At 30.7% G+C, this 24,938-nt stretch overlaps 1 protein-coding gene across 1 annotated transcript; it reads left to right on the forward strand.

Annotated features, from left to right (window-relative positions):
- The first annotated feature begins 1,482 nt into the window (after nucleotides 1-1,482).
- Nucleotides 1,483-20,860, forward strand: dctn2 (dynactin 2 (p50)). The gene is made up of 13 exons (XM_073851841.1): nucleotides 1,483-1,656; nucleotides 2,926-2,994; nucleotides 7,739-7,835; nucleotides 10,202-10,263; nucleotides 10,363-10,461; nucleotides 13,068-13,228; nucleotides 13,363-13,513; nucleotides 13,594-13,659; nucleotides 16,787-16,825; nucleotides 16,947-17,024; nucleotides 17,830-18,004; nucleotides 20,251-20,342; nucleotides 20,419-20,860. Exons 1-13 carry the CDS (start codon nucleotides 1,621-1,623, stop codon nucleotides 20,503-20,505), a joined length of 1,212 nt encoding a protein of 403 aa, XP_073707942.1. The 5' UTR covers nucleotides 1,483-1,620; the 3' UTR covers nucleotides 20,506-20,860.
- The last annotated feature ends 4,078 nt before the right edge of the window (nucleotides 20,861-24,938 follow it).

The following is a 24,938-nucleotide window of genomic DNA, read 5'->3' on the forward strand; positions in this document are numbered from 1 at the left end:
TTAAATACTGAATTATATAAAAGAGAATTATAACAGAATTATTTAATCTTAAGTGGTGTTAATCAATATATTGCAAGTAATTTTAATTCCTTTTTATCTGCTTTTTTTTTTTTTTTTTTTTTTTTTTTTGAATGTTTAAGATGTTACCTTTTGAATGCTAAAATAAATAAATAAATACTTTTATTATTTTATTATTTCTTTCTTTTGAAGAATAACAAAACTTTTTTGGCCATTTCTTGTGATAGGAATGTTTAGGATGTTCCCAAATAAATAAATGAGTTATAAGAAGTTAATTTGAACTTTCTTTTTTATATAAAAAAAAGTGAATAAAAAAGTGTTATAAAAGTGAATTATAACAAATTAATTTGAATTTAAGTTGGGTTACTATATTGCAAGTAATTTTAATTCCTTTTTTGATATGCTTTTTTATTTTTTATTTGGAAGAATAATGAAACTTTTTTGGCCATTTCTTGTGATAGGAATATATAGGATGTTCCTTCTTTCTTTCTTTCTTTCTTTCCTTCTTTCTTTCTTTCTTTCTTTCTTTCTTTCTTTCTTTCTTTCTTTCTTTCTTTCTTTCTTTCGACTGTTTAGGATGTTCCCTTTTATAAAAAATAAATAAATAAATACTTTTATTACATATTTTATTACTTATGTATTGTGTTAATTCAGGTGAACTGGGACAACTTTTGCTGGAAAAAATACTCCAGTTAACCTAAATTAGCCCTTATAATGTAGACAATTTGAATACATAAATACAAATATTAAGTACTGAATTATATAAGATTAATTTAATTTTAATTAATTAATTTAATTGTATCAGATTAATTTAATAAATATATTGCAAGCAATTTGAATTACTTTTTTCATCTGATTTTTTTCCCTTCTTTGTAAGAATAACTAAACATTTTGGCCATTTCTTGATAGGAATTTAGGATGTTTCTAAATAAATAAATACTCCAATATATAAAAACGAATTATAACAAATTAATTTAAGTGGGGTTAATCATTTGCAAGCAAATTTGAATTCCTTTTTTCATCTGCTTTTTCTTTTTTTCTTTCTTTATTTTGGAAGAATAACAAACTTTTGGGCCGTTTTTTTGTGATAGGAATGTTTAGGATGTTCCCTTTTAATAAATAAATGAATAAATATTACTTTTATTAAATATTTTATTACTTATATATTGGGTGACTTAGGACACTTTTTTGCTGGGAAAAAATACTCCAGTTAACCTGAATTAACCTCTATAATTTTTTTTTTAAATAAATAAATAAGAATATTAAATGCTAAAATATATAAAAGCGTTATTTTGAGAGTTTTATGGCATTCCTTTTTCTTTAGCTCCTTTGAGGCTTGAAATAAAATTTTCAAATCACTTTGAAATACTTGGAGCCATTTTTTAGATACATTTCAAAAAAGCCTGCTCCTGTAATCCTCGCGAGATCGCGCGGGGTTTCGTTAGTGTGTGACGTCACAGCTGTCACAGTGGCAGGCGGCCTGTCTGTGTTCGCTGCGACTCATCTGCTTCATCCAGCCGGTTATATCTCCTTTCAAACTGCAGTAAATAAACACACAGCGCATATAGAATAACTTCAGACTGCTTTCCCCAGCGTGCTGCAATGGCCGACCCGAAGTACGCCAACCTGCCGGGCATCGTAAGTGATTCATTCAGTCCGAAAACAACAATAACAGTGCGGTATATTAGCATTAGCCGCGGCTAACGGTCTGAGCTGATTCACAGCGAAACATTCATTTATAACGTTATACAAATCTATACATCTACATGCTAATTAAGCGTTCTGAGGAAATATAAAATGTTTAATAGGTTATTGAGATGTAGAGTTAACGTTAAAGTTATTTGAGATTGTTGAGAGGAGTGTTAGCTCTTGTTTATGACTGATGCTCGTTAAACATAACACTCACAACTTATAAATATTGCTTAAATGACCATTTTTTCCGATTTAGTTGTTTGTATGTTGTCTAAATGGGCTGTTGCACAGTTTTATTTTGCAGGCAGGATTATAAGAAATAGATGTTTGTGAAGGGCGTTGGCCAGATGTAATATAATGTCAGTGTTTTAATGTCACGTTATTGCAGTCGTGTATTTGACGATTTATTTAATGTCAGTTTGTGTTGCTTACATGACCACCTTAGACTTACACTATTGCTCAGTCAATATGGCTGTTTTTTTACATTTGGTTTATACATATTTTATTTGGTTTATACATATTTTTATACATTTATAAACACACATATATATATTTATTTATTTGTTTTTATTTATGGTTTCTGCAAGTCTTAAAAAAAGTCTTAAAAATCACAGACATGGCATTAAATGTTGCATGCACTGCAAAAAAAAAAATTCCCAATACAAATATACAAAACATCCTTAAAGGATTAGTTCACTTCCAGAACAAAAATGTACAAATAATTTTTTAATCATAAGGAAATTGTTTTTTTGAGGGAAGCATTCCAGGAATATAGTGGACTTCTATGGTGCCTGCGAGTTTGGACTTTCAAAATACAGTTCAAATGCAGCTTCAAAGGGCTTTAAACGATCCCAGCCAAGGAAGAAGTGTCTAATCTAGAGAAACGATTGGTTATTTTCATAAATGAATTAATATTTATACAATTTTAGACCTTAAATGCTTGTCTTGTCTAGCTCAGTGATGTGCATTCGTACTCTGTGCACTCTTGTATATTAATATATTTATGAAAATGACTGATCGTTTCACTAGATAAGACTCTTCATCCTCAGCTGGGATTGTTTAAAGCCCTTTGAAGCTGCTTTTAAACCGCATTTTGGAAGTTCAGTCTCATGGGCACCATTGAAGTCCACTATATGCTGAAAAATCCTGAAATGTTTTTTCTCAAAAAACAAGAAGGAATCTTTCAACTTTGTTGAAATGGCAATTTTTTCCCAGGCCTCCAACGAGCCTGACGTCTATGAGACGAGTGATCTGCCCGAGGATGATCAGGCGCAGTTTGAGTCGGTGAGTATCTCTTTGTGTGTGTGTGTGTGTGTGTGTGTGTGTGTGTGTGTGTGTGACTCACATTTGAGCTAATTATACTTTCCCTCCCCATTCACTAACCCACCATCACTGTCTGACCCACTCCGGATGCTAGTTTGTGCAAGTAAGATGTCCTTGTTTAACTGCATGGGTTGAAATCTTCCTGCCTTTCGAATGTTTTCTAATCAGGGACAGTCGTACGTTAAGCATTGGGGTGTTGTTTGATTTATTTGAACTATGAACAGGTTCTTATGGTCTTAGTTTTGCCTGCGTGTGTCATATTGCATTATTATAAAAGTCTGAACTGGTAAAATACGGTACAGGTTGTAACCTGCTAGACATACAGTAGTGATTAAATTATGATGAATAATCTCGATGACTGGTTTACTACTGTAATAGAATATGGCTCATGTTAATAAGATGAACTTAATGCTGTTTGTAAGTTCTAACACTAATGGTCTGAAAAAGGATGTGGAGTGACGTTTATCAGTTTAAGTGTTTGTTTTAGGAACAAATGGTGGTAAATTTGACAGTTTGACAGAAATAAAGTGTGTGTTTCACTTCCTTCTAGGGCTGTGCAATTTGTGAGAAAAACACATGAATGAAATGATAAAATGATCTGAGTGAAATTTAAAAGGCACAAGATTTGCTGTACTTGTTTGTACAGCTGAACAGTTTAGCCGAAAAAGTTGTGATTATCAAGGTCATTATAGTTAACTAAAAACATAAAATATATATTAACTAAAATATAATATAAAAAAATGTAAACTTATTTTATTTCAGGTAGTTGCCAAAGCATCATGTTATAAAACTAAAATAAAAATAAACAAGCTACATTTACATTAAAACAAAAAAAGAAGCAATAACTAATATAAAACCCAAAACAAATAATACATTTACTAAACCTTTAGCAAAAATGAAAATGCAAAAATCATTCAAATTAGCTCAAAGTAGCTTATTTATATAGCGTGTTTATATATATTAATATAAATATAAATAATGAATAAAAAAATAATTTTTGTATGATTATTATTATATTACAAAATAAAAATATTAAAAATAAGAGAAATTACTATTGCAATATTTCACTGTTAAATAAAAATATACAATATGTAATAAAAATAGTGATTATTTTATTTGAATATACTAATGTTTATAACTAGTGCTGTTAAATGATTAATCACATCCAAAATAAAAGTTTTTGTTTACATAATATATGTGTGTATTCTGTGTATATATATTATGTATATATAAATACACACACATGCAGTATATATTTTGAAAATATTAAAATGTATATTTTTGTATTCATATAATTGGTATTACATATAAATATTTTAATATATAAACATAACATATTTTTTAAATATAAACATTAAACATGCATGTGTATATATATATATATATATATATATATAGATTTTTTTTTTTTCAGTTAAAATTAATTACCTTAATAATCTGATGTGCTTTTAATCATTTCTTTAATCATTTTTGTTAATGATAACTCGCAATTGTGTTTATATCTCACAGTTCTGAGAAAAAAAGTCAGAATCGCGAGAAAAAATGTCAGAATTGTGAGATAAAAAGTCTTTTATTTTTTTATTCAGTGGTGAAAACAAGCTTCCATAGAAAAGCAATTTATTGCTAAATATAAATATATAAAATAGCAAGCACACAAACAAAAACTTTTATTTTGGATACAATTAATTGTGATTAATTGTTAATTAGTCAGGTAGTCTTAATAGATTTTTTTTAAGTTTATAAGATCATCCTAACACAAGTATACATTATAAATGGCCCAAAGTCAGAGTAGAACTTCACTTTGAAACACGCAGCGCATATGTTTTGTGCATCAATATTTTTTAACTAAAATGCAGACTTTGGGATTTGATAATCACAGTAAGCCAAATGACAGTTCTGGTTGAATAACTATTAATTGTGCAGCCCTATTTTTCCTCCAGTCTCTCTGTATGCGTGTAACTCCAGCTGTTTCTCTGGTCTTATCTGGATGCTGCATCAATTCTCTCATCTTTCTTATTCGATGAAGTCTGTGTGTCAAACTGTGGATTAACATCTGCTTTCTCCACAAACAGCACGACTAATGTCTGACACGAGCTGCACACGCTTAAGTTCACGTGACCCGTGTGCTTTGTGTTTAAAATAATCATTAGCCACTGACCTGTGAGTGCTTTTGTGTTGATAACATGATCAGATGTAGTAGTGCACAGGCATTATTCAGTGTCAGCTGTAGAAACGGAGGCCTGGGGCTCTAATTAACAGAGACTGATGAAATAAACAAGCAATCTCACAACGCAGCGCTCTGTTCTCAACTCCCTCCAGCTCCTGTTGTGCATGTCATATGATAACTACATTAATATCTCCCTCTCTCTTTCTCTTCCTCACTCTCTTCTGTTTTTCTCTTTCTCTTTTGCTCTAACTGTCTTTGGGGACCCAAGGAGCTGGTAAGAGTTTCTGATTCCCCTTTAACTCACAGTGACTCCTCTAAACCAATCAGATGTCTGATCGTGAGCTGTGCATGTGCGTCTGTGAACTCACACGCGTCTGGACTGTTCATGTGAACGGCTGAAGTTTGCTGTAAAGGCCAGCTTCTGTGACATAATGGCAGTTACCACAGAAAATCATTTCAACTTGTCTTTCAGTTAAAAAACAAAAACAAACTGTTTGAGTGTTGACAGAAATACAGTCCAATGGTAAAATGCTCCATAAATGTCAGTTGTAGCACATAATGGTCAATTAAAATTATTTTTATTGGTATGTCATTTTGGATATTGTTTATATAGATATTATATTATATTATATTATTGTATAGATATTAAATATAAAATAAAATGTCTTATACCTATACAAAATGAGATATATATATACACACACAACATTTTGTATAGATATGATATAATATATAATGAACAAAATTTTGTACGGATTAATATATTTATTATAATTCTTTATTAATATATTTAGACTTATATTATGCTAATACTTATAGTACTTAATATACTTACAATTACCATATTTATTATTATTATTCTCTCTATGTATATAGTATAGTCTGGTATTAAATATTTTCAAAATTTAATACATTTATAAAAAAATTATTTAAAAATGTTTGTATATTTTAATATTTTTATATGCTTTATTCTTTCTTTTCAATTGTAAAGTTTTAGTTTTTTTTTTAGTAATTTTTCTTTTTCTTTTTTTTTAAAGTTTTTTAGTAATTTTTTTTATATGTATTTTTTTTTTCAGTTTTAGTTATTTAAGTAAATTTTAAACTAAATAAAAATAAGACTTTTAAAAAAGAAATATATATGTTTTGAGTTTTTTTTTTTTCAACAAAAGTTAATTTCTATTCCAAGTGGTTTTAGCATTAAGTAAAACACTTGCTCACTGATGTGTTTCTAGAAAAAACGCTAATGAATGTATATGTAAATTTTTAATGCACCGAAGCTGTTTTTAAAAATGTTTTATTTGTTTTGTTTTTAATTGTAAAGTTTTAGTAATTTTTCTTAGTTTTTTTTTTAAATATGTGTAATTTTGTTATTTTCATTTCAGTTTTGGATAAGTACCTTTTGAACTAAAAAAATAATTATTACATAATTTATTACACATTTACTAATTAAACTAATTTAAATGTCCCCCTAATAATAATTGACTTATAATAATACTTATATTAATAAAACACTTGTTATATAAATAAATAAATAAATATATATATATATATATATATATACACCACACACTGTATATACACTATATATACATATATATAGTATAGTATACTTTTATTATCATGCAAGTATCCTCAGTTCTGCAGCAGTACTCTCAAAGCACACTAGTGCAGACTAGTATTAACTGTGATGCATGTAGATCTCCTTAAACATTTGACAGGAACATTACAGTGTAAAATGTAGAAGATAAATGAGAGCGTTGATTTGTGTGGTTTGTTATTCTCCAACATCATTTCTAGTGTGCTGTCATATCCTCAACTCAATGATTCTCCATCTAAAAGCTCTAAAATGAAAAGGTCTGTGCGTTTAATGTCCTGTAGACTGCTGAAAATGCCCTTCACACTGACAGTCCTGGCCAATTAAAACAGAAAAGTGTCCGAATGCTGTGTGAGTTCACCATACGCTTGCGTTCGTCAGACGCTCTGTCTGTGGAAGTGTGTGTTCGTGTTTCTCCAGTGGATTCATAGTGGACAGTTTTCCCTCATAACAAGCCTTTAGTGGTGTTTGCTGAATTAGATTTACACTAAAAAAGGAAATAGACACATGGAGCACCCTAGTAACACACTAAAAAGCAGTCATAACATTCACAGCACACTAATACTGAGTTTTGCAGAGTCCAGCCTAGATATTTTAGATGACACTCGAGCTTATTAAACACCCTGAATCTCCTCCTGTCATTTATTTTCAGATTGATGTGTGTGTTTGAGAGAATAAGTGCATGATGGACTGAATTGTTTATTTGTGAGTGATTAAATCGGTGTTCTGCAGAACCTGAGTTGGACAGATGTTCTTAACATTCTAATCAGCCACGCCCCTTCTGTGGGAGGGGCCTAACTGCCTCAAAGGTTCAACCAATCAGAGCTTGAGAAGCGTCTCTTTTATAATCAACGAGGTGTCTTGATCTGCTCGTTTAGCCGCTGCATGTGTGTCGTGTGTGTGTTTGTGTTTCTCGTGTGATTGGTTTGTGACTCGTCTCACAGGAAGAGCTGTGCAGTGACAGCGTGGAGCGGATCGTCGTCAATCCCAACGCCGCCTACGACAAGTTCAAAGACAAACACGTCACCACCAAGGGTTTGGGTGAGGAGAGGCTTTTCTATCACTGAGATACTGTTGTAGATTTAATTTGTATTTAAATACAAATTTAAATTATTTTTTGTTTTTATTTTTTTTATTTTTAGTTATTTTAGTACATCAAGTTAAACTAAATGAAAATGTGAAATTTTGTTGTTGTTGTTGTTTTTTTATTGTAAAGTTTTAGCTAGGTACATTTGGGTACATAACTAAATTTAAAAACTAAATAAAAACTTTTAAATTTAAAACTAAATAAATATTAAACGCTAAATGAAAATGAGAAATATTGCCCTGGCAACTAGCTGAAATAAAATGGTTTATCAAGTTTTTTTAAATATATGTTTTATGTTTTTATTTCAGTTTTAGTTATTTTAGTACATCAAGTAAAACTAAATATAATTTTTTTTTTTTTTTTTTTTATGTTATGTGCTTTTTTTTTCAGCAAAAATGTAATTGCTATTTTAAGTGGTTTTAGCATTATTGTATTTTAAATTGTATTTATTTTTTTAGTTATTTTAGTAGATCAAATTTTTTTAGTTTAACTTTTTTTTTATTGTAGAGTTTTAGTAATTTTTCTTAGGTTTTTTTTTAAATATGTATATTTCAGGTTTAGTTATTTAAGTACATTTTAAACTAAATAAATATTAAATACTAAATAAAAAATTAGAAATATTGCACTGGCAACTAGCTGAAATAATTTAGTTTATCAAGTTTTTAAAATATATTTTATGTTGTTTTTATTTTTTAGTCATTTTAGTACATCAAGTTAAACTAAATAAAAATTTGAAATTTAGTACATTTTTTGTGTATTTTTATATTTTTTATATGCTTTATTTTTTTTTATGTTTGTTTTTGTTTGTTCTGTTTTTAATTGTAAAGTTTTAGTAATTTTTCTTTTTGTGTTTTTTTGTTATTTTTATTTCAGTTTTAGTTAAGTACATTTTAAACGAAATAAAATAAGACTTAAAATAAATAAATATATATATATATATATATATATATATATGTATGTATATATATAATAATATTGTTATATAATATTGTTTATAATGTTTTTTTTTTTTTGTTTTTTTTTTCAGCAAAAGTTAATTTCTATTCCAAGTGGTTTAAGCATTAAGTAAAACATTTGCTCACTGATGTGTTTAGATGAAACGCTTATGAATGTATATGTATTTGTAAATGTTTAATGCATCCAAGCTGGAAAACCCTTAATTCATTCTTTAATCATCTGGGCATCTAAATGGTCTTTTAATAAATGATTCATGCATAATTCATCCTAGTGTTAATGGGTAAACAGTTTGAGTTAAATGATTAATTAAGCTCTGATTTCACCAATCTGTGGCTCAGTGTTATTTCAGTATCAATGAGATACATTTATAGATTTAAAATATATATTTGTTTAATAATTTTAATTTTTTAAAGTTTTTTCCTTTTGTCTTTTTTATATTTTTATGTTTATTTCAGTTTTATTTTAGTACTTAAACTAAATTAAAATTAGAAATGAGCTGAAATAAAAGTTTTATTTTTTTTAATAATTTTTTTTAAATATATATTTTATGTTGTTTTAATTTCAGTTTTAGTTAAACTAAATAAAAATGAGAAATTTAAGGGATTTTTTCTGTTTTTTTGTTGTATATTTGTATTTTTCTTATATGCTTTCTTATTTTTTTATTTCAGCAAAAGTTCATTGCTATTTCAAGTGGTTGTAGCATGAAATAAAACACTTGATCACTGATGTGTTTCCGGATTAAATGCTTATAAATGTATCATATTTTAAGTCAAAATAATAAGTTTAAGTCATTTTGTTTTTTGTGTGTTTTTATGTATTTTTTAATATTTTTATTTTAGTTTTATTTATTTATTTTTTTAAGTATATATTTTATGTTGTTTTAATTTCAGCTTTAGTTAAACTAAATAAAAATGAGAAATTTTGGGGTTTTTGTTGTATATTTGTATTTTTCTTATATGCTTTATTCTTTTTTTATTTCAGCAAAAGTTCATTGCTATTTCAAGTGGTTGTAGCATGAAATAAAACACTTGATCACTGATGTGCTTCTAGATTAAATGCTTATAAATGTATCATATTTTAAGTCAAAATGATAAGTTTAAGTCATTTTGTTTTTGTTTGTTTTTATGTATTTTTTTAATATTTTTATTTCAGTTTTGTTTTATCTATTTTAGTACCTAAACTAAATGAAAATGATAAATATTACCTTGGCAACTAGCTGAAATAAAATAATTTTGTTAAGTTTTTTCTATGTTATTTTATTTAAAGTAACAATTTGTAGTGGTTTTATTTTAGCTAACTATATTAACCCTGCTGTGAAATTTGTGCTGGTTTTGCTTGTCTCTGACTGTTTTTCTGTGTGCAGATTTCTCAGACCGCATCAGTAAGAGTCGCAGGGTGGGCTACGAGTCTGGAGAGTTTGAGCTTGTGAGCGATTATCTCATTTATCATTAAGCGCAATATGATTGGTTTAGTTTTATGGATTCTCTCAGCGTTTGTCTTGATTTATTTTCTCTGGTCCTGCAGTTAGCTGAGGGTTGTGGCGTGAAGGAAACTCCTCAGCAGAAATATCAGCGACTGGTTAATGAGATTCACGAGCTCTGCCAGGATGTGGAACGTATTCAGGTCAGAACTAAACATCTGCTTCTCTTTCAGTTACTCGTGTACTCATGTACTCCCACCATCTGCATCATATTCACTAGTGCTCAAAGGTTTGGGGTCAAACCTTTTTGTTTTTATAAGAAAAAAACTTTTTATTCATCAAGGACGCATTAAATTGATCAAAAGTGAAAGTAGAGACATTTTGAATGTTACAAAATATTTCTATTTCAAATAAATGCTGTTCTTTTGAAGTTTCTATTCATCTGTGAATCCTGAAAAATAAAATGTAGGACCGTTTCCACAAAAAATTGGCCAGCACAATTGTTTTTAACACTGTTAATAATCAGAAATGTTTCTTGAGCAGCTGATCAGAATGATTTCTGAAGGATCATGTGACACTGATGAATGAGTAATGATGCTGAAAATACAGCTTTGAGCACAGAAATAAATTAAATTTAAACAGATATTCATAAAGAACACACCTATTTTAAATTGTAATAATATATATATATATATTTTTTTTTACTGTATTTAGTTCAAGTAAATTTAGTCTTGCTGAGAATAAAATGCATTTCTTTTTAAAAAACATTAAAAAGTAAAAAAACAATATTTGTTGGTATGTATTATGTTGGTGCATAATATAAGAATGAAAATGATTAAACATAATATAGTATATATTTTTAATTTAGTGAAAAATGGTGCAAAAACCTTATATTAAGTAGATTTCTACCGTGGTAGAAGCACCTTTTTGAGTCATTCAGATCAAATATGTGACCCAGGACCACAAAACCCAAACCCAAGGGTCAATTATTCGAAATTGAGATTAAAACATCATCTAAAAGCTTAATAAATAAGCTTTCCATTGATGTATGTTTTGTTAGAAAAGCAGTCTGAAAATCTGGAATCTGAGGGTGCACACAAATCAAAATATTGAGAAAATCACCTTTAAAATGGTCTAAATGAAGTCCTTAGCGATGCATTTTACTAATCAAAAATTAAGTTGTGATATATTATGGTAGTAAATTTACAAAACATCTTCATGGAACATGATCTTTACTTAATATCCTAATGATTTTTGGCATGAAAGAAAAATGTATAATTTTGACCCATACAATACAAATATAACAAATATACCTGTGCTACTTAAGACTGGTTTTGTGCTCCAGGGTCACATATGTACAGTTTAAGTCATTCAGATATTATATTATTGTCTAAACATTGAATTTTTATCATTATTAGTTTAAAAAAAATATGCATTTAAAATTTATTTTCAGTAATGTCTGCTGAAATTTCAGTTTTTTTTTATTTTATTATATTTAAAAATGCATTCACATAGAAAACAGTTATTTTAAATTGTAATATTATTTCACAATTTTTTACTGTATTTTTGATTAAATAAATGCAGCCTTAGTGAGCAAAATCGTACCCCCGATCGCTTATAAAAGTCGGGGAACTGTATTCCCGTATAGGCCGCACGATTTGACACCCATTTCAAGGGTCTACGACAAATATTGCGGGACGAGTGACGCGCCAAAATTTTAACGAAAGGGGGGCTCTTGTGCCCCAGGGGTACAACTTATACCCCATTGCGAGGTTAAACCACGCCCTAGCAACCATTTAGAGCACCCTAGCAACTGAACCCATAGCCCCCTACATAAAAGTCACATATGGATATCTTTGGATTACAGTGTCATAGAGACATGGGGGTGGGCTCGTTTGACTCGGGGCAGCAAATAGCCAATCACGAATTACCATAGACACTTTCTAGCCACGCCCTAGCAACCATTTAGAGCACTCTAGCAACCCAAACCTACACAGGCATATCCTTAGATCTGAATGTCATAGAGACATGGGGGTTGGTTTATGTCATTCATACTGGCAAGCCGACTTTGGAGTATCATCATTGGCCACTCCCTAGCAACTAAATAGAGTACCCTAGCAACCATTTAGCAAGACCTATATCTTTGCTTCAGAATATCGTAGCGACATGGAGGTTGGTTTATATCATTCATAGATATGTACATTTCCTGAAGAAAATGTGAGTGGTGCTTGCTGTGGAAAAACTCGGACCTCAGTTGCAATATGCTAACATGACTAGCATGATGCTAACAACATGTTAACAGGATTTACATTATGCTAGCAACATGCTAACATGACTAGCATGATGGTAACGACATGACTAGCACAATGCTTGCAACATGTTATCATGATTAGCATAATGCTAACAACATGTTAACATGATTAGCATTATGCTAGCAACATGCTAACATGATTAGCATGATGCTAACAACATGCTAACATGATTAGCATGATGCTAACAACATGCTAACATGATTAGCATTATGGTATCAACATGCTAACATGACTAGCATGACGCTAGCCACAAACTAACATGACTAACATGATTAGCACGATGCTAGGACTTTTTCAAACAATAAAACATTACCAATCTCAAAATTTTGAACAGTAGTGTAAATTCTAGTCTGTTAGTCTTAAAATCTGTTTCATCCTGTTGCTTATTCCGGTCAATAACTGTTCCCATAGACAGGAAGACACTGTGAAACTCGCACGTGAATTGATCAAGCATGCTTTGTGTTTTATGTGACGTTTATGTGTGTGTGTTTCCACAGACCACGACTAAAGAGAGCAGCACAGAGGAGCGTTTGACTCCAGTGGCTTTGGCTCAACAAGCGGCGCAGCTCAAACAGCAGCTGGTTTCAGCTCATCTGGACTCTCTGCTCGGACCCAACGCTCACATCAACCTCACCGACCCTGACGGAGCCCTCGCCAAGTGAGTCAAACTTCTGCTTTAGATGTTCTAAGTTGCATTTATACTTCCTGAGCTACAAATGCAACACAGGACATGATGCGTCTGCTCTCAGATGGGCGTGTAGCTGAGCGTTCTTTGATTTCTCTGGGGCGCAGGCGGTTGTTGACTCAGCTGGAGGTGGCGCGGGGCGTGAGGAGCGGCGCGGGCGGAGAAGGCAAAACGGCGGCACCCAAAGGACCCGACGGAGTGATTCTTTATGAGCTCCACAGCCGACCAGAGCAAGAGAAGTTCACTGAATCTGCCAAAGTACGGGCTTAATGAAACACCCAGTGTGATGTCACTTCCTGTGGCTGTTTCTGATGCAGATGTTCTCTGTGTGACTGCAGGTCGCCGAGCTGGAGAGACGACTGGCTGAACTGGAGATGGCGGTGGGATCCGGCTCAGAGAAACAGGTGCCTGAGACACGTTTACTAGCACTACTGATGCACTTCCAAGGCTCGAAATTGCGACCGTTTTGGTCGCATATGCTCCCAAAATTTAATCTGCGCGACCTCAAATTATGTTTTAAAAAATTGTTGTTTTCATTGCTTTCATTTCTTTACAAAACTTTCGCTAGCCTTACTAGTGCACAGACTGCTGTGAGCTGATACAGTAACAGGTTCGCTGTTCTCTTCAACATTACATAACCATTTAAACGTCAGCTTTACATTATTACTCTTAAAGGGATAGTTCACCCAAAAATGAAAAGTTGATGTTTATTTGCTTACCCCCAGGGCATCCAAGATGTAGGTGACTTTGTTTCCTCAGCAGAACACAAACGAAGATTTTTAACGAAAACCGGTGCAGTCTGTCAGTCATATAATGTGAGTGGATGGGCACCAGACCTTTAAAAGTAACCAAAAACATGCACAGACAAATCCAAATTACACCCTGCGGCTCGTGGCGATACATTGATGTCCTAACACACGAAACGATCGGTTTTTGCGAGAAACTGAACAGTATTTACATAATTTTTTACCTTTGATACACAGCCACATCCCTCTGTCATGTGCACGAGTTTAGCATCCGGCTCCTTACACGTGTAGCGATCTGGCGTAGTATACGCAAACACTGGAAGCGATCTGTCACGTGTATGAAACACTCATTGTTTACACAGTGCACAAAGATTGTGGGTATAGCGGCTATTCAAAATGGTAATTACTTGCGCTTATCCTGATTGTTCAAACCCATTTAAACAAGCTGGATGAAAAGCTCGTGCTCAGGACAGAGGGATATGGCTGTGTATCAAAGGTAAAAAATGATATAAATACTGTTCAGTTTTTCACAAAAAACGATCGTTTTGTGTGTTAGGACATCAATGTATCGCCACGAGTCACAGGGTGTAATTTGGATTTGTCTGTGCATGTTTTTGTGTACTTTTAAAAGTTTTGGTGCCCATCCACTCACATTATTTGGCTGACAGACTGCACCGCTTTTCGTTAAAAATCTTTGTTTGTGTTCTTCTGAAGAAACAAAGTCACCTACATCTTGGATGTCCTGGGGGTAAGCAGATAAACATCAAATTTTCATTTGTGGGTGAACTATCCCTTTAATGTAGATTTGAGATATTAGCGGTCAATCATTTCCTTACACTGCACTCCGCTCAACTAGGAACCGGACGCATTTTTTTTCTCTCTCAACCAACCTGTTTTCCATATTTGCACAAACTGCTTTGCAATTAGGGGTGTGTGATATAACGATTTTTGTTTGTGGACAATTAAAAGTTTTCCATCGTTAAAACGAAACCAAAAATAAAATGCGCACGCGCATTCAAAAGCAATTTTAATACCCCGTGTTTAGAGAGCGACTCCCCAAAGTGTGCAAATTAGGCTACATAAAATATCTAGGCTATTATTAGTGTGTGGGCTATAATACCTTGTGTAGTTGTCTATAACCCTGTATCATGCTTGAAAAATTCAGTCTCTAGTTGCACTTTGAATATTGAAAGAGTAGCCTACTTTGATTATGTCTGTATTTATTGTCTACATGACTAAGAAAGAACTGTGTCGTTTATTTTTTGTTATTTATACTGTTGCTTGTTTAAAATGCAGTGGTCAGCCCATTTGCTTGTAAAACATAGGCAGTCAGAATCGGCCATGAAGAATCAAGATGCATTGCATTACTAAAAAGAAATTGGGTGCTCCTAACTTTTTTTTTTTTTTTTTTGAAGTTGGGAGCACCAGTGCTACCAAGTAAAAAAAGTTAATTTCGAGCCCTGACTTCATGCTTTCTGAATCATCAAAACTAGGGATGCACCGAATGTTTGGCTGAAAATAATAACAAGGGCTCAATAAATTATAGTGAACAATGAGGTGACTCGATCAAATAGAGGTGCGCAGTTTGGAAGCATTTAAAACTGTCTGAGAAAGACGCAAAAATCATTCCAAGCAGCGACAGCGAGAGACTGTTTAGAAGCGCATCGCATGTCTTCATGAGAAGAGAAAGGTTACTGTATGATGACTGAAATCATCCATTAGTCAATCAACTCCAGAACGTTCTGTTGTCTAATACACCAGACACCAATTGTGTTTATTCTGACAGCAGCTCCTTAGCCAGGGTTCAAAGACCAAAGATGACAATCATTCACAAATCTGCTGCTGCCAGCAAACACTAGGACTGAGCTCTTCTTGTGGGTTTACCACTAAATAAAAGTCAGCATTCATAAATGTTAGTATTGGCATTTTACTGTCGTTCTGTAAAATACAATAAATCTCCTTTGCTCAGCAAGGCTGCGTTTATTTGTCCATTAAAAACACATGCCTGATTCAAGAAGGGGCTCTTAAAAATGGCCAAAGAATATTATTTTACTAACTTATTAATTTAAAGTTAAATTGTGGTTTGTTTTATTGTCTACTAGAATGTTAAAAATGTTCATTGTTAAATAAATATATTTTAATTGTTGTTTTGTAATATATTTTTTCCTTTAACAAGCAAGACAAAACTGTAAAAAGCAAATATTGGATATTTAATTTATGCAATGGTGAAATAAAAAGGCAAAATACATTGGGGAAAACACGAAAAACCGTGTTCTGTAATTTTGTTCGGCTTTGGCTTTGGCCAAGACTTTTGGTTTTGGTGCATCCCTAGTATTTACATCATTTTATGTTAGTATCTGCTATACTGTTATAAAGATTTTGACTCAGCCTGAGTCCCTGAATAAAATGTAGCTGTTTTTCCTTCATATTCTCACTATATCAGACTACATGAACCATAAAAGAATGATGGAGCAAATGTGACACTCAACAAAAAACTCATTTTGTTTTTAGATTATTTTTAAAAGTTATAACAGTTCAATGAACTGTTACATTTGGGAAAAAATCTAAATATGATTTAAATCTGTCGCTGATCTGTGTGTGTGTGTGTGTGTGTGTGTGTGTGTGTGTGTGTGTGTGTGTGTGTGTGTGTGTGTGTGTGTGTGTGTGTGTGTGTGTGTGTGTGTGTGTGTGTGTGTGTGTGTGTGTGTGTGTGTGTGTGTGTGTGTGTGTGTGTGTGTGTGTGAGTGTGTGTGTGTGTGTGTGTGTGTGTGTGTGTGTGTTGTAGGGTCCGCTCAGTGCTGGGGTTCAAGGATCCAGTCTGACGGTAAACAACAATCATCTCTATATCAGTATCAACTTTCAGTTTCTTTATTTACTGAGAGATGCATGTATGAAATCAAAAATGAGTCAATGTGTAATGAATGAAGGTGATTTCCTGTGTGCAGGACACTATAGAGCTGCTGCAGGCGCGGGTCAGTGCGCTGGATGCCGCTACACTGGACCAGGTGGAAGCCAGATTACAGGTAAAACCCTGATGAACCAGGACAAAATGAGCATGTGAAGTGTGTTTGATCAGTGTTAGACACTAGAGACTCATTCACACTGAAACTGATGCTGTTGAATGATGCAAATTCATTTTAGCCCCAGTTCATCATGTTACTAGTTTTGTGAAAAAGCTCATTTTTTAGCATCTGCACAAAAAAAAAAAAAAAAATGATGCAGCCTAGATGAGAGTTCACAGTGGTGCAGTTTCTTTTTAAATGTTGTGCATGATTTTTTAATAATAATAATAATGATGATGATAATATTAATAATAATAATCATTATTATTGTTACATTGAATTTAAAATAATTTTCTAATGTTTTAGTTTGAAGAATGATCTGATGTTTTGACTTACATAGCAACAAAAAATGTAATATTTTTAATCCCCATAATAATAGTAATAATAATAATAATTATAAGAATATTATTATTATTATTATTATTATTATTAATATTAACTTATTTTTAATAATAATAATAATATCATCTTTATTAATTATATTCTGAGTTCTGTTGTAGCTAAATGAATCCTGCAAATAATTACAATTATAATTATGATTAATTCTCAATAATAGTAATAATTAATTATAATTATTATTATTAATAAATTAATAATTTGGGAGATTAATTTTTCCTGCTGTAGAACTCAGAATGTCAGGTAATCTTGCAAGCAATTAAAATGATTAAACAACAACAATAATGCTAATAATATTAATGTTTTGATGATGTTAAAATGGAGCTGTTATTGTGACTGCAGTTGAGTTCTGTTTTCTGTTCTTTTCCAGAGTGTTCTAGGAAAGATGAATGAAATTGCTAAGCACAAGGCAGCCATCGAGGACGCTGAGACCCAGAATAAGGTGTCTCAGCTGTACGACGTGGTTCAGAAGTGGGATGCGATGGCCACGTCTCTCCCGCAGGTGGTGCAGAGACTGCTGGCCGTCAGAGAGCTGCATGAGCAGGGTACATCGCTTCATCATTCTCTTTCAGCTTCTTACACTTTCGCTTTGGCCTTAAAATCAAGTCAGATGCAAAAAAAAACAAAAGACAAATCTAAATGGTCCTAAAATGAGACTTCATGTGCTTTCTACAAAATATAATATCAATATTAGTCATTATTATTGTTATTATTAATGTTATTTTATACTATTAAAACAGTAATATTTCTAATTAATTAGTAATAATTATGTAATAATATTATTAATAATTGTTACGAGGTCCGACAAAAGCTGCACCACCACAGCTAATCTTCGACCCCGCACAATTTAACTAAACACCCGGGGATTTATTCCAATCATAGAGCACCTTAACCCCGCATTTAGTAAGGTGCCCGGAGTCTCATCTCCCGCTTCATTAATTTAAATTATAGAATAAGCCATCGAAACCAAGAGATATAATAAGAAGAGTATTTATTAGTTACAGAAACTTAGGAGACAAAAAAAAACAAACAAAATAAGCTGAAAACTTCAGGAGGGGGAAAAGCCAAAATAATAAACAAAACTCAAGCTATCTACCGCATTACACCTCTTTCCTTCTCAAATTAAAAGATTAAATAAACAACATAGTCTTACCTCCCTACTAACCTCAAAACAGGAGAAAACGGAGGAGAAAACAAAAAGGCACCCACCTCCCTATATCCTACGTCTCCTTTTGTTACACAGGTGATTCAATTGATTTCACATTATTAACACAAGTAAGGTTTCGAATAGCGTCGATGATGCAACAAGGCTTTAGAAGAAACTTAAAGTAAACCCCGAAGTCGGGAGAGAGGAGAGCTCGTAGAGGAAACATCCAAACAGGCTTAAATCAACGCCGCCATGCCACCTCTGACGTCATCGTAATTCCGTGCACCTGTACGCGCTCTAACAAGCGCCGCTAAGAGAGAGAGAGAGAGAGGGGGGGGGGGGGGAAAGAACCACAACAACAACAAAACCACATGCACAATCACAACGGAAAAATAACATCATTCATTTAAATCATTAAATTAAACATAACGTAACAATAATATTAATATTATTATTTTTTACAAAATGATGCTCTGTAGCAACAAAATGGTTATTATTTTCACTATTATTAATAATAATGTATTTTTTTTTTACATTTTTGTAATTTTTGTGAATTTGTATATCTTTACATTTTAGTAGATTTTTTTGTACATTTTACATTTTTTGTGAATTTACATATTTAATTTTTTTACAGAATATTTGGTACATTTTACATTTTTGTGAATTTGTATATTTTTGTAGATTTCTTTTACATTTTTGTAGTTTTTTTATACATTTTACATTTTTTGTGAATTTACATTTAATTTTTTTTCAGAATATTTGGGACATTTTACCTTTTTGTGAATTTGTATATTTTTACATTTTTGTAGATTTCTTTTACATTTTTGTAGATTTTTTTTATACATTTTACATTTTTTGTGTATTTACTTATTCAATTTTTTTTACAGAATATTTGGGACATTTTTGTGAATTTGTATATGTTTACGTTTTGTTGATTTTTTTTGTACATTTTAAATTTTTTGAGAATTTACATATTTAAATTTTTTTTACAGAATATTTGGTACATTTTACATTTTTGTGAATTTGTATATTTTTACATTTTTGTAGATTTCTTTTGTACATTTGACATTTTTGTGAATTTGCGTTTTTTATTTTATTTTTTTACAGAATTTTTTGGTACATTTTACATTTTTGTGAATTTGCGTATTTACATTTTTTACTGAATTTTTGTACATTTTGACATTTTTGTGAATTTGCATATTTTTAGATTTTTGTAGTTTGCATTTTTATAAAATTTTATATTGTAAAATGTAGATGTTTATCAATTTTACATTTTTGTGAATAAGCATATTTTTTAATTTTTGTAGATTTTTTTGTAGATTTTTGCGAATTAGCATTTTTTTTTTCAGTTTTTATAGATTTCTTGTATGTTAAATTTTTTTTTCATGTGAATATTTTTACATTTTGGTAGATTTATTTGTACATTTGACATTTTTGTAAATTTGTGTATACTTAAATTTTGTAGACTTTTTTTGTGCATGTTAAATCTTTGTGCAGGGTTTTTTTTTTTTTTGTGGATTTTTTAGTATAGTTTTTATATTGGTGAAACAGGCCTTGCACATTTCAATAACAAAATCTGGAAGTATTTCCATGGCTATTTTAGTGGTGAATGATGTGTTATTTTTGTGGTGTGTTGTGATGCAGCGATGCAGTTTGGCCAGCTGTTGACCCATCTGGACACCACACAGCAGATGATCAACAACTCTCTGAAGGACAACAGCACTCTGCTCACACAGGTCTGTCCTCATTCTCACCTTCAACAGCAGTCTCTGTAAACGCTCCACATTAAACACGCCGCTCTTCATCCTGCAGGTCCAGCAAACCATGAAGGAGAACCTGCTGGCTGTGGAGGAGAACTTCGCCACACTGGACCAGAGGATGAAGAAGATCTCCAAATAAAGGCCGTGGGTCTCGTGTGAAGGAAGAGGGAGTTCAGCTGTTTCTCATGCCGCCTTTTGTTTTTCCAAACGTTCCCACACTACAGAGCCTCCTAAAGCTTCTCCACGTTTGAGTTCTGTAGCAGCTAAACATTTGAAGCACTTTCCATGGTGACCCACAAGGACTTTGTTTTGAAGGCGAGGAGACGCTGTGTGTGTAAATACAGGCTTATCTGTACTTTGTCATTCTCAAGAGTAATCGCTTCTAACCGTTATTGTATTATTCATTCATGTGTGGCGCAGAGACCACCAATTAGCAGCATTTTCCAATATACAATTATTATTATCTCTGGATAATAAAATGCTTCCAGAAAACAGTTTCATGTTGTTGTTGTTGTTGTTTTTTAATGTTCACTACATTACACACACATTCTCTCACTAATTCATTTCAGATGATTTTCCAGTCATAAGGATTATTGGATTGAGATTTTTACTTTTTTGTAGTTGTTTTTTTAAGGATTTTACATTATTGTAGATCTGTCCTTTTTAATGACACCTTTTTTTGTGGATTTGTTTACATTTTTGTTTTGAATATTTTTGTGGAATTTTTGATAAATTTTTGTACATTTGTAAATTGCTTAAATGGTTGTAGATTTTGTTTGTACATTTCACATTTTTGTGAATTTGTATTTTTTTTTACATTTTTGTGAATTTGCATATTTCAAATATTTTATAGAATTTTTGGTACATTTTACATTTTTGTGAATTTGTATATTTTTAGATTTTTGTAGATTTTTTGGTGCATTTTACATTTTTGTGAATTTGCATTTTTAATTTTTTTTTACAGAATTTTTTGGTACATTTTACATTTTTGTGGATTTGCATTTTTTTTAATTTTTTTTTTGGTAAAATGTCAATTTGTGTGAATTTGTATATTTAAATTTCCCTTATTGAATTTTTGGTAAATTTGATATTTTTGTAGATTTTCTTTTTTGTGTGTATTTTACATTTTGTGACTGCATATTTTTTTTCAGTTTTTAGATTTTTTGTACATTACATTTTTGTGAATTAACATTTAATTTTTGTAGACTACATTTGTGTGAATTTGCGGGGGTTTTTTTTCCATTTTTGTAGATTTTTTTGTACATGTTCTATTTTTGTTAATGTGCATATTTTTTTCATTTTTATCTATTTTTTGTAATTTTACATTTTTGTGAATTTGCTTTTTTTTTGTTTTTATCTATTTTTTGTATGATTCTTTTTTGTAGATTTGCGTTTTTTTTTTTTTTTTTTGCATGTTACATTTTTGTGAATTAACATTTAATTTTTGTGAATTTGCATTTTTTCAATGTTTGTAGATTTTTTTTTTTTTCCTTTTTTAATTTTAGTGGTAGTTTTGGTAGTAAATTTTGTAAAACAAAAAAAATATTTACGTATTCTAGTATAATGTAAAACAAATCAAAAGAAATCAAAGAAGGCTAGAAATCAGTTCTTATTTTCCAAACCTGTGACTTTCTTTCTGAAAAACATTCCAAAAGAGAACGATACTGGTAAAACATTGTTAACATTACATTAACATGAACTATGATCAATACTTCTCCAACTTTATTAATCTTAGATGTTGTTAATCTTAGATGTTCATGTCAATATTTAGAAAAACATTAAGATTTAAATCAAAAGTTGTAACATTATTTAACTTATTAACATGAATAATACAAATACAGCTAGTTAATAAATGGGACCGTTTTCTAAAGTGATACTACATTTTTTTTATATATAATATTACAGATACATTTAAGAAAAAAAGGCATTTTTGTCCACACAATGAGTCAATGCTTCAATTTTGATTTCGTTAAAATGTGCTTTATGGTGCATACATTAATTTCCATTTTTTTGTATGTTCAAAAGGACATTTCTGTGAATCTGCTTTGAAACAGTTTTCACATTGCATGATATCAAAACTGACATGAAAGAATCAGAAAAGAGCATTCATCATTTAAAATGTTTTAATTTGTTAAATTAAAAAAAAAAAAAAAATCAACTCCCAATAAAAAAGGAAATGCTACTTGTTCACAAATTGTCAAAAGTATTTTCTTTACAAATCAAACATGAATATGAGAAAGGAAAGGGTTTCTCTGCAGGAGAAATATTTTACAAATTGATCATTTTTTTCCTAAAAAAGGTGTACAAAATAAAATACTAAAACTGTACATATATACATCAATTCAATAGTAAAATTGCATAATCAGCCTCATTATTAAATCATTATTTTAAATATTCAGTAATATTCTTGTGCCTGTGTTGATGAGCTCTGTGCAGATCCACGACTAAAGCCCCTAAAACCTACAGATACACTCCTGGAACACACACACACACACGCACACACACACGAAAAATACACATATATACGGCCCTGCAAAGACAAAACATTGATTGATGAGTGAGATTTGGTCTGGTTGATCTGAAGGAGTACTGGTTTGAAGCAGAGCTGTCAATCACACTGGACCTCAATCATCAAACAACAAACAAAAGTAACTGAGTAAACAAACAATAACTATTCCTCAACTGACAATAGTTATCATTGGTAGCCTGGTAACTGTTTGTAAATGTAACATCAGTCGTATCCGTGGTAACAGAAGGTGAACAGACGGAGGAGACTCTTCACAGTGCGGCTCAGACGGTGTTGCCGTGGCAACAGTGCTGGTGTTGGCGGGAAAGTACAGTCGGACCTATCGGAAGACGCGGCGTCTCTTCCCTCTGGCGGGCCGCGTCGGTCTGGACAGCGCTATCTGCAGCAGAAAACATCAATGACAGTTAATGTGTGTATTTGAGTAACATTTTTGTGAATTTTTTAACATCATTTTTGGTACATTTTACATTTTCGTGAATTTGCATATTTTACAATTTTTGTATTTTTATTTATAGATTTTACATTTTCATGTAGATTTTTTTTGGTCAATTTACCATTTCTTGTAAATTTGCATATTTAAAATTTTTGTACATTTTACATTTTAATGAATTTTGTATATTAAAAATTTAGTTTTTTGTCAATTTTACATTTTTGTGAATTTACAAAAATCTACAAAATTACAAAAAATATGCTAATTTTATATTTTTGTAGATTTTTTTTTACTTTTTTGAAAATTTGCATTTTTTAATTATTTTGTACGTTACATTTCTGTGAATTAGCATTTAATTTTTGTAGACTATATTTTTGTGAATTTGCATGTTTTATGTTTGTAGATTTTACTTTTTTGTGAATTTAGATTTTTTTTTTGTTTTTTGTAGAATTTTTGTACATTTAATTTTTTTTTGCATGTGCATATTTTTCCTTTTTTGTAGATTTTTTTGTACATTTTTGTAAATGTGCATATTTTGTAATTTTTGTAGATTTTCCTTTTTTAAATTTTGTATATTTACAAATGTAGATTTTTTTTGTCAATTTTATATTTTTGGGGAATTTGCATATTTGTAAAATTTTTGTAGATTTTAAATTTTTGTGAATTTGCATTTTTTTTTTTTGTAGACTTTTTACATTTCACATTTTTGTGAATTTGCATTTTAAATTTTTGTAGATTTTTTGTAGAATTTTGTAGAGTTTCAAATGTAGATTTTTGTCAATTTTACATTTTTGGAAATAGAAAAAATGCAAATTCACAAAAATGTAAAGTCTATACATTTATGCCAATTTCCAAAAATGTAAAATTGACAAAAAAAAAAAAAAAAAAAAAAATCTACATTTGAAAATCTACAAAATTCATAAAAATGTAAAATTTATTAAAAATATTTTTGTGAATATTTGTAAATTTTTGTACATTTGTGTAAATTTGTGTTTAAAACTTTAAAACTTTTGTAGAAAAGTTGCATTTTTGTGAATTAACATTTAATTTTTGTCGATTTTTTGTAGACTTTTACATTTTTATGAATTTTGTATATTTTAAAATGTAGATTGTCAATTTGACATTTTGTTAAACTTGCATTTTTTTTTAGATTTTTTTTATAGATTTTACATTTTTATGAATTCTGTATATTTTAAAATTTTTGTAGACTTTGTACGTTACATTTTTGTGAATTAACATTTAATTTTGTTGATTTTTTGTAGACTTTACATTCTTGTGAATGTGCATATTTTTAATGTTTGTCTAGAATTCTTTGTAAATTTTAAATTTTTTGTAAATTTGTATATTTTTTCATTTTTATTTTTTAATTTTAGTGGGTTTTGGTAGTGAATTTTAAAAAAAATTTAATTTTAACTACATTTTCTAGTATAATGTAAAACATGAATATAAAAGAAATAAAAAAGGTTAGAAATCAATTAGTTTGATGCTTAGCTTTAGAGCTGAATGTGCATTGCCTAAATGTATGACATATTATTGTTAAATGGACAGACATTAGTTTGATGGAGTTTAGTCTCCTCGTTTTCTCCTCAATATCTAAGCAGCTTAATTCGCTTTA

This window comes from Garra rufa, chromosome 12 (genome assembly GCF_049309525.1).
Source record: "Garra rufa chromosome 12, GarRuf1.0, whole genome shotgun sequence".
NCBI classification, from domain to species: domain Eukaryota; kingdom Metazoa; phylum Chordata; class Actinopteri; order Cypriniformes; family Cyprinidae; genus Garra; species Garra rufa.